This window comes from Schistocerca nitens, chromosome 1, assembly GCF_023898315.1.
Source record: "Schistocerca nitens isolate TAMUIC-IGC-003100 chromosome 1, iqSchNite1.1, whole genome shotgun sequence".
NCBI lineage: Eukaryota > Metazoa > Arthropoda > Insecta > Orthoptera > Acrididae > Schistocerca > Schistocerca nitens.
The window spans coordinates 287887139-287903565 of NC_064614.1; the positions used below are offsets into that span (position 1 = coordinate 287887139).

The 16427-nt window shown below is 40.6% G+C and overlaps 1 protein-coding gene across 2 annotated transcripts in view; it reads left to right on the forward strand.

Annotated features, from left to right (window-relative positions):
• The window catches only part of LOC126248196 (protein TAPT1 homolog), a 137931-nt gene that overhangs the window by 49953 nt on the left and 71551 nt on the right, over positions 1 to 16427 (forward strand). For both annotated transcript variants that reach the window (XM_049948996.1, XM_049949005.1), the window contains exons 4-5: positions 8340 to 8517; positions 8603 to 8738. In XM_049948996.1, coding sequence (XP_049804953.1) covers positions 8340 to 8517; positions 8603 to 8738 — 314 coding nt within the window. The remainder of the gene's footprint in view (positions 1 to 8339; positions 8518 to 8602; positions 8739 to 16427) is intronic.

Below are 16427 nucleotides of genomic sequence, written 5' to 3' on the forward strand. Positions count from 1 at the left end.
CCCTCCCACCACCACCTTCTCCAGTCCAGTCACTAACCTCACCTATCCCACCAAAGGCAGGGTTACCTGTGAAACCAGTCATGTGGTCTACAAGCTAAGCTGTAACCACTGTGCTGCATTCTGTGTAAGAATGACCACCAACAAGCTCTCTGTCCGCATGAATAGCCACTGACAATCTGTGGCCAAGAAACAAGTGGACCACTGTGTTGCTGAACATGCTGCCAAACACAATATCCCTTCATGTCAATGACTGCTTCAAAGCCTGTGCCATATGGATCCTTCCCACCAACACCAGCTTTTCTGAATTACACAGGTGGGAACTTTCCCTGCAATACATCCTTCATTCCCATAACCCTCTTGGTCTCAACCTTAGTTAGTCACTGTCTTCACCCATCCAACTCCTTCCCTGTTCCCATTCCAGCACTACACAGCCGTCATTCTACCACCACACCTAGGCTTTTTATTTTTCTCCTTTCCCGCTACTCCCCCCCCCCCCCCCCTTGCATCTCATCCCTACCTCCGTCTCACCTGCAGCACTTCACTGTCCGCCCCCCCCCCCTCCCCCCCACATACTATCCCTACCCCTTCCCACCTCAACCTCCTCCTTACCCCCACCCAGTCACCACTCCTATCATGCATCATGCACAGTTGCCTGAGACTGCAGTTGTGTGTGTGAGTTGTGTTTGCGTAAGTGTGTGTATGTGCTTATGTGTGTCTATTCTTGACAAATGCCTTAATGACTGAAAGCTTTAATTGTGAAAGTCTTTTTGTTGTGCCTATCTGTGACTTAGCCTCTCCGCTATATGGTGTGTAGCAACTTTCCTTCTCATAATATTGTTACATTCCATCCTGGATTTTTCATTGTTTGAAATATTAATAGCGGTTTTATATGTAAGAACGACACAAGCAGAAGCGTTACTTACACAACTGTTACCCCAGAAGCTGTATTTAATGATTTACTGAATTCTACACACAAAAATGGTAAAATGAACTGAAGAGTACTGGGATTACTGCTCACCACGTCGATGAACTGTTAAGTCACAGACAGGCACAATGAACAAGAGCGCTAGTAATATTTCAGCTTCGGACAAAGTCCTCCTTCAAAAGTAGAAAACCACACTTTCACACAGGAACAACTCTCACACATGTGGCCACTGACTCCAGGCATTAGTGCCCCAAGACAGTGGCCGTGTGTGTGTGTGTGTGTGTGTGTGTGTGTGTGTGTGTGTATCCTTTTCATATTGTCACTATAAATTAACATTTACCACTACACCACAGATCTCTCTGCTAGCCTGAGCATCCCTTCAGTTCAAAATTTGATTGAAAATTCCAGGTGGAAGCTATACCAAATCAAATTTTACTTTATATTCTCTGTCTCACAACAACATACTTTACTGGAAATACTTCTTATAATAGTTAACTTTTCAGCTTCAAAACATACTATTTTTATCATAATGTTGTTATCTACTATATTTCTTCAATCATAAATGATGGTAATCATCATCTTTATCATCATCATCATCATCATCATCATCATCATCATTATCTTATAACATTATTTCCCCTCTATCACAAACTTCTTACATTATCTCCATTAAGCAAATACTTCGAAACCCTCTCACTAACTTCCTACCACCATCGGTATTTCCAACACCTATCTTTCCATACCAAGTAATAGCTGTAAACAAAATATTTATTTCACACACAGTATCTGTAAGACTTTCCATTAACATAAGTTTTGTCTCAAATGTGTATTATGTAATTGTCATATGAGTTATGAATGAGGTGTTTCGTAACAAACAAGTTAACTGTTCTTTGAGTTGTTAAAAATCAGACAATGTGCAACATTCTTGTGTAGTGTCAAGGGTGAACATTAGTAAAGAAACATATGTAATAACATATATTTATAAAGCATTAAACATATTAAAGGTAATGATGCCTGGTATCAAAAAGTATTAAAAAGTATAGATCACAAGAAATTGCATTATCTGACATATCAGTTGCGTTTTTTACAGCATAAAGCTTCCTAGCGTGTGTAATGATAGCTCTATAACGAAGAACAAATATACTAGTGTTATCTAACCTAGACATATGTGGGAAAAGTGTCATAAAATTTTAACTGTGAATATTTTACAGGTATTTCTTAGCATAATCAGTGTCATTAGCAAACAAAATGTGTAAATTAAACAAAATTTTAAATCGATTAGAGAAAAATTATCTTGTTGTTTCTTCACCTTGAAAGAAGAAAGTAAATGACAAGAAGGAACTGGTTTTCTTTAGACAATTGTTACATGTTGTTACTGACACAGCTATATTATTAATTTCAGGGGTTGCTTGGGAAGAGCTTTTACGTTTCAATACAGTACAAAGCCATGTCATGTGAAGTCATTGTAGGCTGATACAAAAGCTGCTGAAAGAAAACATTGAGAAAATTTGTCAGCTGCAAAAGACTGAGCACCAGAAAACACATTCTGACCAAAGAATAAGCCTAACAATGGAAAATACAGAATGGAATAATAACAATATTATGAAAAGGATAAATTACTACACATCATATAGAGGAGATTTTGAGTCGTAGACAGGCGAAACAAAAAGACTGCTATACATTTGAGCTTTCTGCCAAAAAGACTTCTTCTAAAGTAGAAAACACACACACATTCAAACAAGCACAACCGAACACACATCACCACTGTCTCTGGCCACTGGGGCTGGGGAACGTCAGGGTGTGTGGTTGACTTGGCACTAGTGCATGCCTATCCGAGAGAGAGAGAGAGAGAGAGAGAGAGAGAGAGAGAGAGAGAGAGAGAGAGAGAGAGAGACTGTGCTGCTGGTCCCTTTATTCATGAATCATCACCAACAACATTGGCAGCTGGCAGCAACTGTGGAGAAATTTGGAGTTTCGAGCATGGATCTTCACTTTGCAGGAGTGTTCGCCGATTTGAAACTTGTGGCAGACTAAAACTGTACCTGCATCTGACACCTTTGACTTTTGTGAGCAAGTGCTCTACCACTTGAGTGATTCAAGAACATCTCACAGCCATTCCTCACAGATCACTTTTACCAGTATCTCTCTCCTGACTTCCAAAATTCACAGAAGTTGTCCCGCATACCTTGCGGGACTAGAACTCCTGGAGGATAGGAAATGCAGAGAAGATTGTTGAATGATAGCCTAAGGAATTGTTTTGAGGAGTGTTAGATCTTACAAAGTGTGCAGGAGAACTTCTATGTAGTTTGGAGGCAGGAGAGGTACTGGTGGAAGTTTCAGTTTAAATCCAAGAATGAAACTACTTCAAACGAACAGCACTGCTGTATGATTATACTTACCACTTTACCTGTAGCTATCTCCATATTAATTTTCAGCACATATATAAACATTCATTGAACAACATTTTAGAGATGTTATATGGGACTATGTAATCAAAATGTACAAGAATATTTAATACTTCTCCAAATATGAGAATAATTTCCAGTGAGGAAGGCATCCCCACATAAACCATGGACCTTGCTGGATGGCATGGCTTGCGCCCCGTATGATATGTATAGCTATACTGTTGGTGCAACCACAATGGAGGATTATCTGTGGAGACATCACACTAACCAGTGGTTCCTGAAGAGGAGTAGTAACCTTTTTACTAGTTGCACCAGCAACAGTTTGGGTGATTGACTGATTTAAAAAGAGAATTTAAAAAGAGATTTTGGTATGTTGAAGTTAGTATATACAATGGGAATTGGTGGGTTATCAACACAGAATACAGTAGGGGTTTTGAAGGAGTGGGCTTAATACTGAGTAAAAAAGTAGGAATCTGATTAAGGTACCATGAACAGCACAGTGAACGCTTTAGCGTAGCCAAGATAGATAAAAAGCGAACACCCACCACAGTAATGCAAGTTTATATGCCAATTAGTTCCACAGATGATTATGATAGAATAATGTAAATCTACTCACTTGGGGGGGAAGGCGCGCAAGCTTTCGGAGCTATATGCTGATGAGATTGAAAGAATATGATGTGAGAAAGATATTTAAGACAGTTAAGTGAAATGAAAATTTACTTGTGATGGGTGACTGGAATTTGATAACGGGAACGAAAGAGGAAGCTGCCTGGTAGAATTTTGCACTGAGCATAATTTTTTAATCATCACTAACACTCATTTAAGAATGATGAAAGAGGGTTTGTATACGTGGAAGAAATGGGGAAACTGGAACATTTAGACTGATTATATTTAATGGTAATACAGTGTTTTCGGAACCAGATTTTAAACTATGAGACATTTCCAGTGCCAAATGTGGACCCCGACAATAATTTATTGTGTATTCTGGAAATACTTTATTGGTTATGAACTCTAGATTAAAACTGAATATACTGCAGAAAGGTAGGAAATTAAGTAGATGGAGGTGAGTGAGTTCAAAGAACCAAGTGTTGTTGATAGTATCAAAGGAAGCATTAGACAATGATGCAATAGGAATGCAGTAGAAGATGAATGGGTAGCTTTGAGAGATGAAATGGTGATGGCAGCAGAGGACAAAACAGATAAAAGGACAAGGTCTAGTAAAAATTTCAGATATCACTCGAGATATTGAATTTAATTGATGAGAGGAGAAAATATAAAAATGCAGGAAATGAAGCAGATGAAAGGCAATATGGTGGTAAAAAATGGGATTGTGAGAAAGTGTAAAATGGCTAAGGAGGAATGGCTCAGAGACAAATGGAAGGCTATAAAAGTACTTATGTACAGGGGAAAGATAGACAACAACCATAGGAAAACTAAAGAGACCTTTGAAGAAGAAGAAGAAGAATAAAAAGCAGCTGTATGAATATGAAGATCTCAGATAGAGAACCAGTACTTAGTCAAGAAGAGAAACCTGAAAGGTGCAAGGAATTTATAGAGGGGCAAAATAAATTTGAGGACAATATTGTAGAAAACAAAGAGGAAGTAGATGATAATAAGGTGGGAGATAAAACACTGTGAAAAGAATTTGACAGAGCTCTGAAAGACCTAACTGTAAACAAACCCTGGAGTAGCAGATATTCCCTCAGAATTATTGACATCCCTGGGAGACAAAGGATGGTGTGTAAGATACGTGAGACAAGGGAAGTACCCTCATACTTCAGGAAGACAGTAATAATTTTAATTCCAAAGAAGGCAGGTGCTGACAGGTGTGAATGTGACTGAACTGTCAGTTTAAGTCCTGTTTGCAAAATATTGACAAGAATTATTTACAGAAGAATGGAAGAACTGATAACAGCCAACCTCGAGGAAGATAAGAAAGGTTGAAGAAAGACAAACTGGCATATATAGCATTTATAGATTCAAAGTAGGCTTTTGACAATGTTGACTGGATTACACTTTCTGAAATTCCAAAGGTAGCAGTGGTAAAATATGGATAGAAAACATTATTTATAGCTTGTACAGAAACCAGACAGCACTTGTAAGAGTCAAAGGACACGAAAGGGAAGTAGTGATTGAAAAGGGTGTGTGACAAGGTTGTAGCCTATCCCCAATTTTATTCACTATATACGCTGAGTAAACTGTGAGGGAAACCAAGCAGAAATTTGGAAAGGGAATTAAAATCCAGGGAGAAGAATTAAAAACTTTGATAGTTGATGCTGAGTCGCAGATAACAAAAAGTCTGTCACAAATAAGCTTTTGGCCAGCAAGGCCTTCATCAAAAGTAGAGGACAGTCTCTCTCTCTCTCTCTCTCTCTCTCTCTCTCTCACACACACACACACACACACACACACACACACACACACACACACACACACACACACCCCTCACATGCACATGACTGCAGTCTCCGGCAACTGAACTCATGTCTGTCGTGTATTTCTGACAAAGGCCTTGCTGGCCAAAAGTTTATTTGTGACTGCCCTTTTGTTGTGGCTATCTGCAACTCAGCTTCTCCGCTATATGGTGAGGGGCAGCTTTCCTTTTCATTATATTATTGTAAGATTAACATCAATAAAAGGCCAGTGGAATGTAATCTAATTAAATTAGGTGATGCTGAGGATATTACATTAGGAAATAAGACACAAAAAAAGTAGTAGGTGAAGTTTTCTGTTTGGACAGCAAAATAACTCATGATGACCAAAATAGTGAGGAAATAAAATGCAGACTGGCATTAGCGTGAAAACGATTTCTGAAAATATGGAATGTGATAACATTTAATAACAGTGTCTGTTCCAATGGTATTTGTCTGGATCACAACATTGCATGACAATGAAACATGGACGATAAGCAGTTCAGAGTAGAAAACAATAGAAGTTTTCAAAATATTGTACCATAGAAGAATGACAAAGATTGAAAGGGGAGATCGATAAATGAGGTGGTTCTGAATCAAATCTGGCAAAACAAATTTACGGCACAACTTGACTAAAAGAAGGGATCGATCGATAGGACATGTCCACAGGCATAAAGGAATTGTCAATTTCTTAATGTAAGGACATGTGTGTTTGGGGGGGGGGGGGGGTAAAAATTGTAAAGGGAGACCAGTGCTTGAATACATTAATGGTTTCAAATGGATGTAAGTTGTGGCAGTCATGCAGAGATGAAGCTTGCACAGAATAGATTAAAAGGAGGGATCAATTGATAGGACACATCCGGAGGCATAAAGGAATTGTCAGTTTGTTAATGGAAGGATGTATGTGTTTTTTTTTTTTTTGGGGGGGGGGGGGAGTTTAAAAATTATAAAGGGAGACCAATACTTGAATGCATTTGCAGTTTCAAATGGATATAAGTTGTGGTAGTCATGCAGAGATGAAGAAGTTTGCACAGAATAGACGAACTTTGACAGCTGCATTAAACAAGTCTTTGGACTGAAGATGACAACAACAATGGAGGAGATTTGCATCCTTTCTAAAAGCAAGTCATATTATCCAACTTCATCTATAATATTAACCCTACAGTGAAAAATACCTTCAAGTGACATTTTGCATGTGATTTTAAATTATTTGCTTGGTAAAAGAAAACTATGCATCTGTATAAAATTAAGGTTTATAGAAAGAGATATGTTTTTGTGAACTTTTTCAGCCACAGACTCATTAGCAGACAAACAAGAAATAAACAAACTTCATTTGTTGAAGGTCTTGTATTTATCCTATACTCATGCATCATTGTAACCACACTTTATTTTGTACATACCCACCACCCATCCCACCCCTCTTCTCCTCCAGGTGGCTCATTACTTGCTATGAGCATAGAATTGGTGAAAATTAGAAAATTAGGCCTCAGGTCTTTACAGTACTATGTCCCGTTCTGTGCTGCAAGTCTAACCTCTGACTGTCCTTTATACTACCCTCAGGGAGCTAGCAAGTAAAGGCTGAGTACAGGTATGGCAGTCCTGGCATCCTGGGCTGCAGACTGTCCAGCACCACCAGTCCTCCATTACTTAAACTATCTGCCAGGTTAAGTAACCACTGTTTGGCATTACATTGTGAGTTACAGGGAATGAGGCTCTTGTCTCAGTTGCCCACAAATCCTCAAAGTGTAATACATGCTGGTGGGATGAATGGTTGTTGAGGTTAAAAAAAAAACGATTTCCCCCATAATGTTAGTTTCCCAGTTATGTAAAGGAATGCTGCGGTGCAATCCCACGCTCTGATATTACTATGACAGTTGTTATTGGACTTGGTAGTGTCTGGGAGAGTTGGCTATCTCTGTGGGTCTGGTATGGAGAGGTGGCCTGAACTTGATCTCCTAAATGTTGACATACCCAAAAGTTCTTAGTAAGTTGCTAATTTATGGTAATTGTTTCATATTTCAATAATATCAATTAGTCATTGCACCCCTTATGAATTTTTGGGAAGGCCTTCAGCTAGACAGTATGCTAGGCAGTGTTGCTGTAGGGATTTGGGTGGGGAGCCAACTCCCCCCAGGACTTTGCTCTCTCATATTTTGGTATTACTGTCAGGCTGTTAACATCTCTAAATTGTGTCAATGTTCATTGTAGGAAGTAATGATTTGTGCTCCAGATAAAGATGCTGCAGCTGCTGGTGTTGCTGTTGTGGTGAATCAGGAGAATGGTTTAATGCAGCTCTCCATGTTAGTTTATTCTGTGTAAGTCTTTTTATCTCTGCAGAACTACTGCAGGCTACAATCACATGATCTTCCTTACTGTAGTAAAGCTTTGATCTCCTCTAACCCCCCCCCCCCCCCTTTACACACACCCTTCCACCATATAAAATTCCCTCCATTCTGCGGTGCCTCAACTTAAGACATATGAATATCTTTATAGGCATTGTGCATTCAGATTCACTCATTCATTTATCATGTTGTATTCTGAGGTGTCAAAAGGCAGATGACATGAACTGAAAAAGTTTTTGATAATTTCTGATTCCAGATTGAAGAACTCGAAGTCAAAGAAGATTTTGAAACCTGCAGAAATCTGTGATCTTTTGAAAGCTTGTATTTTGGTCATGTGTAGTATGATTATGTCATATATTGATACATCTATGATGTATCATCTTATTAAAAGTCAGTCTGTCATTAAACTCTATATCTTCTACAATATGCTGGAGGTAAAGTTGTCTGTAAGTCACCTAACTTTTTTTTTTATTGCTTTTGTGCATATTATCTTGTATAAATGGTTGTACAAATTTTCAGGTTGGTGATAGATTGTTTTCCGCTTTTGGCCAAGATACTATAGATGCTCTCTTTTGGACAGCAACAGAACCTCGTGATCGGAAAAGGGAGCATTTAGGAGTAATACCTCATCTCTTATTTGCCATGGTATATGTATGTATCCTTTAGTAACAGTGTGAGATCATCACAGAAATGTTCAACTAATTACAGTGGAAGCCACATAAAAAGGCATTGTGCATAACTGAAAGAATTATTCATATAAGAATAAGGAAGTCTACTACTTCCTCTCATAGTCGTTTTGCATAATGGTTATAATGGGAATTTGCAGAAGTATATGGCCTGTCAGTCTACATATGTACCATCTGCTAAAGTTATAGGAAAAGGAGGAGGTGTGTGGTACTGATGCTCTTATTTTCTCCATGCCCAGGTGTGATGGCTAGCAGATTATAGCTGTGTGGAGTGCTTACTTTTTGAATAAAGTAGGAAAAAGTCGTTATTTTAAGAGCATAGATTCTAGCAATGGAGAGAGATAAATAATTTTATGGGTGAATTGGTGAGTTTAAATGCCAATACTGTGTAAGTTAAGTCAAGGTAGGTATCATTACAGGAGGCAAGATTTGCAGGTACCTGCCACCCAAATTTTAATACATGTCATACCATTTCCCAGGAACTTAACTACTGTTCTCTTCCTTTAGTTTGGTTATGTAATTTTGAAGTTGTCTACTGTGCATGGGTTTGTGTGTGTGTGTGTGTGTGTGTGTGTGTGTGTGTGTGTTTGTTTCTGTTGGTGTTTGTGCACACGCATGCCTGGGGGAGGGGGGGGGGGGTGAGATGAGTGTGTTGTGTCTAATTTTCCAGTAACTTTGCTTTAAAAACACATTTCTTTCATAATCACAGAAAGGCTCAATAAGAAAGAATGCTAAAAGTATTTAGCTTTCATAGTTCATACTTCATCAGAAGTGGAAAACTGACACACACACACACACACACACACACACACACACACACACACTAGACATATTAAGGGGCTAAGGCAGCAGCAACTGCATCTGAGATTAGCAGCCTCTGTCTGGGGTGATTAGTGGGGGCTACAGAAGAGAGAGAGCATTGTACGGGTGGGGGAAGATGTGAGTGCTGCTTCTGGGAGGATGCAGTGATGTGTAGGGAACAGCAAAAGGCTGATAGTTGCAACATCAGAAGGGTGTGTGATGGGAGATGGAAAGGGGTAACAGAGGAGAGAATTAGAGAATGGGTAAATATTATGTTTGTATATTGGTGGGATATAAGGTGTGTGTGTACTGGAGTGGGACGAGGGAAGGGGATAGGCAAGTGGAGGACAGGGGCTAATGAAGGATGAGGCCAGAGCAATATTGGGAACAAAAGATATGTTTCAGGGAGAGTTCTCATCTACGCAGTTCAGAAAAGCTGGTGTTGGGAAGAATCCAGATGATGTGGACTTTGAAGCATTTATTAAAGTGAAGCACATTGTGTTGGGCAGCATGCTCAGCACCTCAGTGGTCCAGTTGTCTCTTGGTGATAGTTTGGTGGTGTCATTCATGCAGGCAGACAGCTTGTAAGTAGTCATGCTCATGTAGAAAGCAGCACAGTGGTTGCAGCTAAGTTTGTAGATTACATGACTGCTTTTATTCATGGCCCTGCTTTCAGTGGTGTAGGAACTGCCTGTGAACAGGACTGTAGAAGGTGGTAGTAGAAGAATGTGTAGGACAGGTTTTGCATCTAAGTTTGTTGCAGGGACGTGAGCCATGAGGCAAGGAGTTGGGAGTAGGGGTTCAGTACATATGGACGAGGGATATTGCTTAAGTTGGGCAGATGTTAGAATCTCACTGTGGGATGGGTGGTAGGATATTAGGGAGGATATTTCTCACTTCAGGACATGAAAGAGATAGTTGAAACCCCAATGGTGAATGTGTACAGCAGTGGGCACCTGCATGGCAACATCCAATGTGATGTAGAGGAATCCTTCCTGAGTACCCAGAGTCTAAAACCTCCTTCATTTATGTAATCTTCATGATCTGGACCAAGGGGAGGACAAACTATCCACATGCCTCCATAACCTCAACAGCTGCCCCTCATTTGTTTTACCAGGTCCTCCTCAGACCACCAAGCCACCTTCCTTGATGTAGACCACCTCAAGAATGGCTACATCAGTACTCAGTTCACATCAAACCTACGAACTACCAAAAATATCTCTACCTCAAATATACCACTCATCCCACACCAAGAAGTCCCTTCCATACACTCTAGCCACACAGAGTCATCACATCTGTAGTGGTGATCTGTCCATCTCCAAAAATGCAAAGGATCTCCCCGAGTCATCCACAGACTGAAATTACCCTCCAAACCTTGTTCAAAAACAGATCTTCCTTGCCTTGTCTCCCAGTCATCTACCATATGCCTGCATACCCACTGTCTGGCAATAAAGGAGCTTTCCTGTCATGACTTAGTACCACCCAGGACTGGAGCAACTGAACCACTTTGTCCACCAGAATCCAGCTACCTCTTGTCATGCCCTGAAATGAGAAATATCGTCCCCACTGTCCTATCTTACCCTACCCTTTCAGTGATATTCCGCCACCCACCCAATGTACACATTATCCTTCTCCATCCATACTGAACCCCTGCTCCCAACCTCTTGTCTCTTGGCACATATCCCTGCAATACACCTAGAAGCAAAATCTGTCCCACACATCCTTCATCTACCAACTTCTTCAGTCCTGTCACAGGAATCTCCTACTATATCAGAAGAAGGGTAAGCTGTGAAATCAGCAATGTGATCTACAAATTAGCTGAAACCACTGTGCTGCTTTCTATGTGGGTATGATTACTTACAAACTCTGTCTGTCTGCATGAATTATCACTGCAAACTATGACCAAGAGGCAGCTGGACTACAGAGGTGCTGAGCATGCTGCCCAACATGATGTGCCTCTCTATAATGACTGCTTCACTGCCTGTGGCATCTGAATTCTTCCCATCAACACAGCTTTTCTGAACTGCGTGAATGGAAACTCTCCTGCGACATACCTGTTGTTTCTGAAATTCCTCTGGACTCAATCTTTCACAAACATCACCTATTCCATCAAAGGAAGGTGACCTGTGAAATCAGTCATGTGATCTACAAACTAAGCTGCAACCACTGTGCTGCGTTCTATGTGGGCAAGGCCGGCCGGTGTGGCCGAGCGGTTCTAGGCGCTTCAGTCTGGAATTGTGCGACCACTGCGGTTGCAGGTTCGAATCCTGCCTCGAGCATGGATGTGTGTGATGTCCTTAGGTTAGTTAGGTTTAAGTAGTTCTAAGTTCTAGGGGACTGATGACCTCAGATGTTAAGTCCCATAGTGCTCAGAGCCACTTGAACCATCTACGTGGGCAAGACAACCAACAAGCTGTCTGTTCGCAAAATGGCCACAAACAAACTGTGCCCAAGAAGCAATATGCCCAACCTGTTGCTGAGCACGCCACTCAACATGATGTCCTTCATTTCAATATCTGCTTCACAGCCTGTGCCATCTGGATCCTTTCCACCATCACCAGCTTTTCTGAATTGCGCAGGTGGGAACTCACCCTGCAGTATATCCTATGTTCCCGTAATCCTCCTGGTTTCAATGTTCATTAGTCATTGTCCTTACCCATGTAGCCCATTCCGTGTTCCTATTCTAGCACTACATAACTCTCTATTCCACCAATGCACTGAGTCTTTTTACCTCCTTCTTTTTTGCTATGCCCCTCCCCCCTCTCTCTCCCCCACACTCTGTCTAGCCTCCCGACTGCACCTAGCTGCCCCACTCTCTGCCTCAACCCTGCATGCTCCTAGCAGCACTTGCTCTCCCCCACCCCTATCTTGCTATCCCTCCCCCTCCCTGCCTCAGCCACCTGCTTACCTCTCCTGGGTCTAGCTGCCAGAGACTGTGCTCGTGTGTGTGTGTGTGTGTGTGTGTGTGTGTGTGTGTGTGTGTGTGTGTTGTCTAATTTTGACAAAGGCCTTGTTGGGCAAAAGCTAATTGTGTGACAGTCTTTTTGTTGTGCCTTTCTGCAACTCAGCATCTCCGCTATGTGGTGGACTCAACCTTCATTAGTCTCAGCCCTCCACTTGCCTATCCCCATCCCAGCTCCCACTCCAGTACTCACACGCTTTCCTGCAAACACACATACATAGTCCTTTCGAGTTATCTGCCACCCCCCCCCCCCCTCCCTTCCCCCCTGTTCCTCCGTCTTGCTGCTTCCCTCAAAGTGCATTCTCTTGAAGCTCCATCTAGCTATCCAATGCCATCTCCTACATGTCCTGCATGGGCTTACAGGCAGCATTAGAATCTTTCCCCACCTGTACTGTGTTACCCCTCCCTCTCCTCAATGCCATGACTCTTTCATACTCCCATTGCCCACCCCAGCTAGACACAGCTACAGTCAGGCCTTAGCACCCAAAGATGAGAGGGAGTGTGAGTTGTGCTTGTGTGAATGTGTGAGAGTTTTCCATTTCTGAAGAAGTACATAGTCCAAAAGCTGAATATTTTTAGTATTCTTTCTTTTGTGCCTGTCTGCAATTCAATGCCGTCTTTATGTGATGAGTAGCAATCTATCCTTTTCATGTTGATGTTATTCCGTCCTGGATTTTCTGTCATTTAATTTCTTTGATAATCAACATTTTGTTAGGTTTTTCTTCATGTCGCCACCAAAGATTTTATGTTTTTTACACTACTACACATGTGTACTTACTCTTGTGATAATTATAGTGCTGTAGAATAATCATCAACTAAACATGAACTTCATTTCACTTAAAATTTGAGGCATATTGGTTGCACATGGTTGATACTGTGTGAAGTGATCATGAACATCTCAATGATGCACAATGTTCAGTTTCAGTGGCATTATATCAGAGTGGAACTGGGATAGAATTGGAATTTTTCCTGGGGCACTGTTTACTGGTTAATGTGGCCTGAGGCAGTAGTTCATTCGTATAACTTTCCAGACATAATTGATGAAGGTAGTTGTCAAACAAAAATAAATTTTAATTTCTGAACTGAGGCAAATGAAGAAGAATTTCTTATATTGTTTCTCTCTCTGACCACTTCTCCATAGGTGACGATGAGTAGCAAACAGGCACATAAACAAGATATTAAATGTTGTAGCTTAGCTTCAAATCCCTCCCTCCCTCCCTCCCTCCCTCCCTCACACACACACACACACACACACACACAGGCAATAGACAGTATAGAAGTTTCTCAACCAAATACAAGCTTTCCCGTGTATCTTACCCACTGTTCTGAATCATTCAGAAGAGAATGAAGGAGTAAAGAAATAAATGCAAGTAATATGCACAAAACACTAAATTGTTGAGCTACCTTTATTTGTTTATTTTCATTATAAGTAGTAAATATTTTGCATGAGAGAAGAAATGCTCTAGCTTTTGAAGGCCAAACACCAATATGTAAAAAGCATCCCATTCACTTTTTATATCAGTACGAAACTGGAAGGTCAAATGAAACCTCTGTAAACATAATGTCAAAACATTATCTGTAAATGAAACCAGTCACCACATAGAAGTTTAATGATAGATAGGTACATAAACCAAGTGGTGCACATGGTACTGTTCTTAGTTTTCCAACTTTTATTGTGCATAAGAATTGGGGGGGGGGGGGGCATGCTTACATATGCCTCCCCCCTACACACACACACACACACACACATACACACACACACACACACACACACACACACACAAAATTATTCTCAGTTATGAAATATTTGTTAGTTATTATTGCAAAAATTATTATTTTCAACAAACACAGTTGTATTAACAAATGGTTTATTCTCAGGAAACAAACTGTTCAGTATCAAAAAGTATTGCAAAGAATTTTTATAAAATGCAGGGACATTTTGAAAATACCATGGAATAACAATTTACACTGAATTCTTAAACATTTTTTCTTTTACTACAACACCTGCTCCAAAAGGAAAAATCAGCAATAAACAGGTGAGTAATTCCTGTTTCTCTTCTTACACATAGTAAATTAAACCCAGCTCATTCAAGTGGCTTCCTCAGAAAATCAGTTGACTGGTTCCTTCCATTGATTTTTTCCAGCATAGCACTTTGGTACAATGCCAGTTGTTGAATGACTTGTCCACTTGTCATCGGCGAAATCAGCATCACTGTAGATTTTGAAACCACCTTTCACTGTCATAATTGCTCCGTCTTCATTTTGCTTTATTTTTATACTGAGGAAACTATCAAGCGTACCTGTTGTTATATCAAATTCACATTGTAAAGTACTCAGAAAAGTTGCTGCCAACAATTAGCCCGTCATCAATGTAAATTGCTATGTTTAATCAATTTTCATTCCATTTGCAGTAAAACATATAAAGATATGCAGCACTGCTTTGAAAATCCACTTTCTTCAAGACTTTTGGCGTAGAACCCAGTGATTCAGCAGTATTTTGGCATTAATAGGAATTCAACTAAAGCCCATGTATTGTGTCTCTTAAGTGAGTCCATTTCTTCATTAATAGCTTGCATCTATGTTCTCTTCTCATTTGACTGCAGTACGTCAGAAAACACATTTTGGATCTTTATGTTCATAAGTACCAACTTTTGTTAGCATCAAGAATTCACCAATTTCCTCCCAGATTGGTTTTATTCGTTGTTCTCCAGTTTACCACCTTCAGGAAATTCAGGAGTTTTTGCTTTCCAGGAATTCTGTTGATTATTTGTTACAGTCACCTGTTACTTGTCTTCTCCACAATCAAATGTGCCAAATTGTTGTTCTTTGACTTCCTTTGGTAGCAGACTGCCTATGACATTTGCCTTCTTGTGCTTTGGGTAACGGATCCAACTATTTCGGGTCTGAGAAATACTGCATTCAACATTATCACTATAGAAGCTGAAAATTGCTCCTGGCTGAAATTTTATTTTATGACTCTAGACTACTTTCCTTCTTTGACTCCAGACTCCGAATTTACCTATGTTGTTGACATACCTAGCAACTTGTCCAAAAAACAGCCTTGTCATCAAACTTTGAATAGAAAGATTTGTTTGTACAAATATGTTAACCTGTGCCAAAAATTATGAGGTGATCAAATTTTCCTGTTGTTAAATTGTACCACAGCTCATAAGCACCTCTTCAGCATCAACTACAGCGTGAAGATGGTGCATTGAAGTGCCAAAACTGATAGATACAAAATAAATAAAATCATAAGGACGGCTGTAGGAGTTTCATTTTCTCACAATTGTAAATGTCCGTCGTCTCCAAGACTTCCTGTCAAAAGGATGGACATGCAAAAACAGCTCATAAAGGTTTTTATCTGGAAATGAAGACCTTCCAGTATGGTTTAAGACATAAATACTGTGTTGCAAGCTTCTGCCTACAATCCTTTTGGCAGTTTACATGTCTTGAACATTGAGCATCAACAATTATTGTATCTGTAGTAACCACAACCAACAGCGGGAACGCCTTGGGCTGCGGATTGGAGCCGCCAGGTGGGGAAGCCGCCGGCGGTGGAGCACGCACCACCGGGTAAACACAGGACGAGTCGGACGACAGACCAACGACAACTGACAACAACCGACCACGACCGACTATGAGCGACACAACAAGGAAGAGATAAACAACGGAGTCTTGTGGAAACCACAACACCAAACACCAAACGTAAATCCACTCAGAACCAGAGCCAGGCAAATGTCAACAACGAGCAACGACCAGAACGCAGTACCGCCGAGATAGAAACGAAATCCAGAGCGAGTACCAGACAGGCTGGACTAGGGCAGAGCGGGTCCCTATATACGAAACCGGAGGGAGTAGCCGCTGCGGAGGCGGAGCCCTCTATGGGCTGACCACG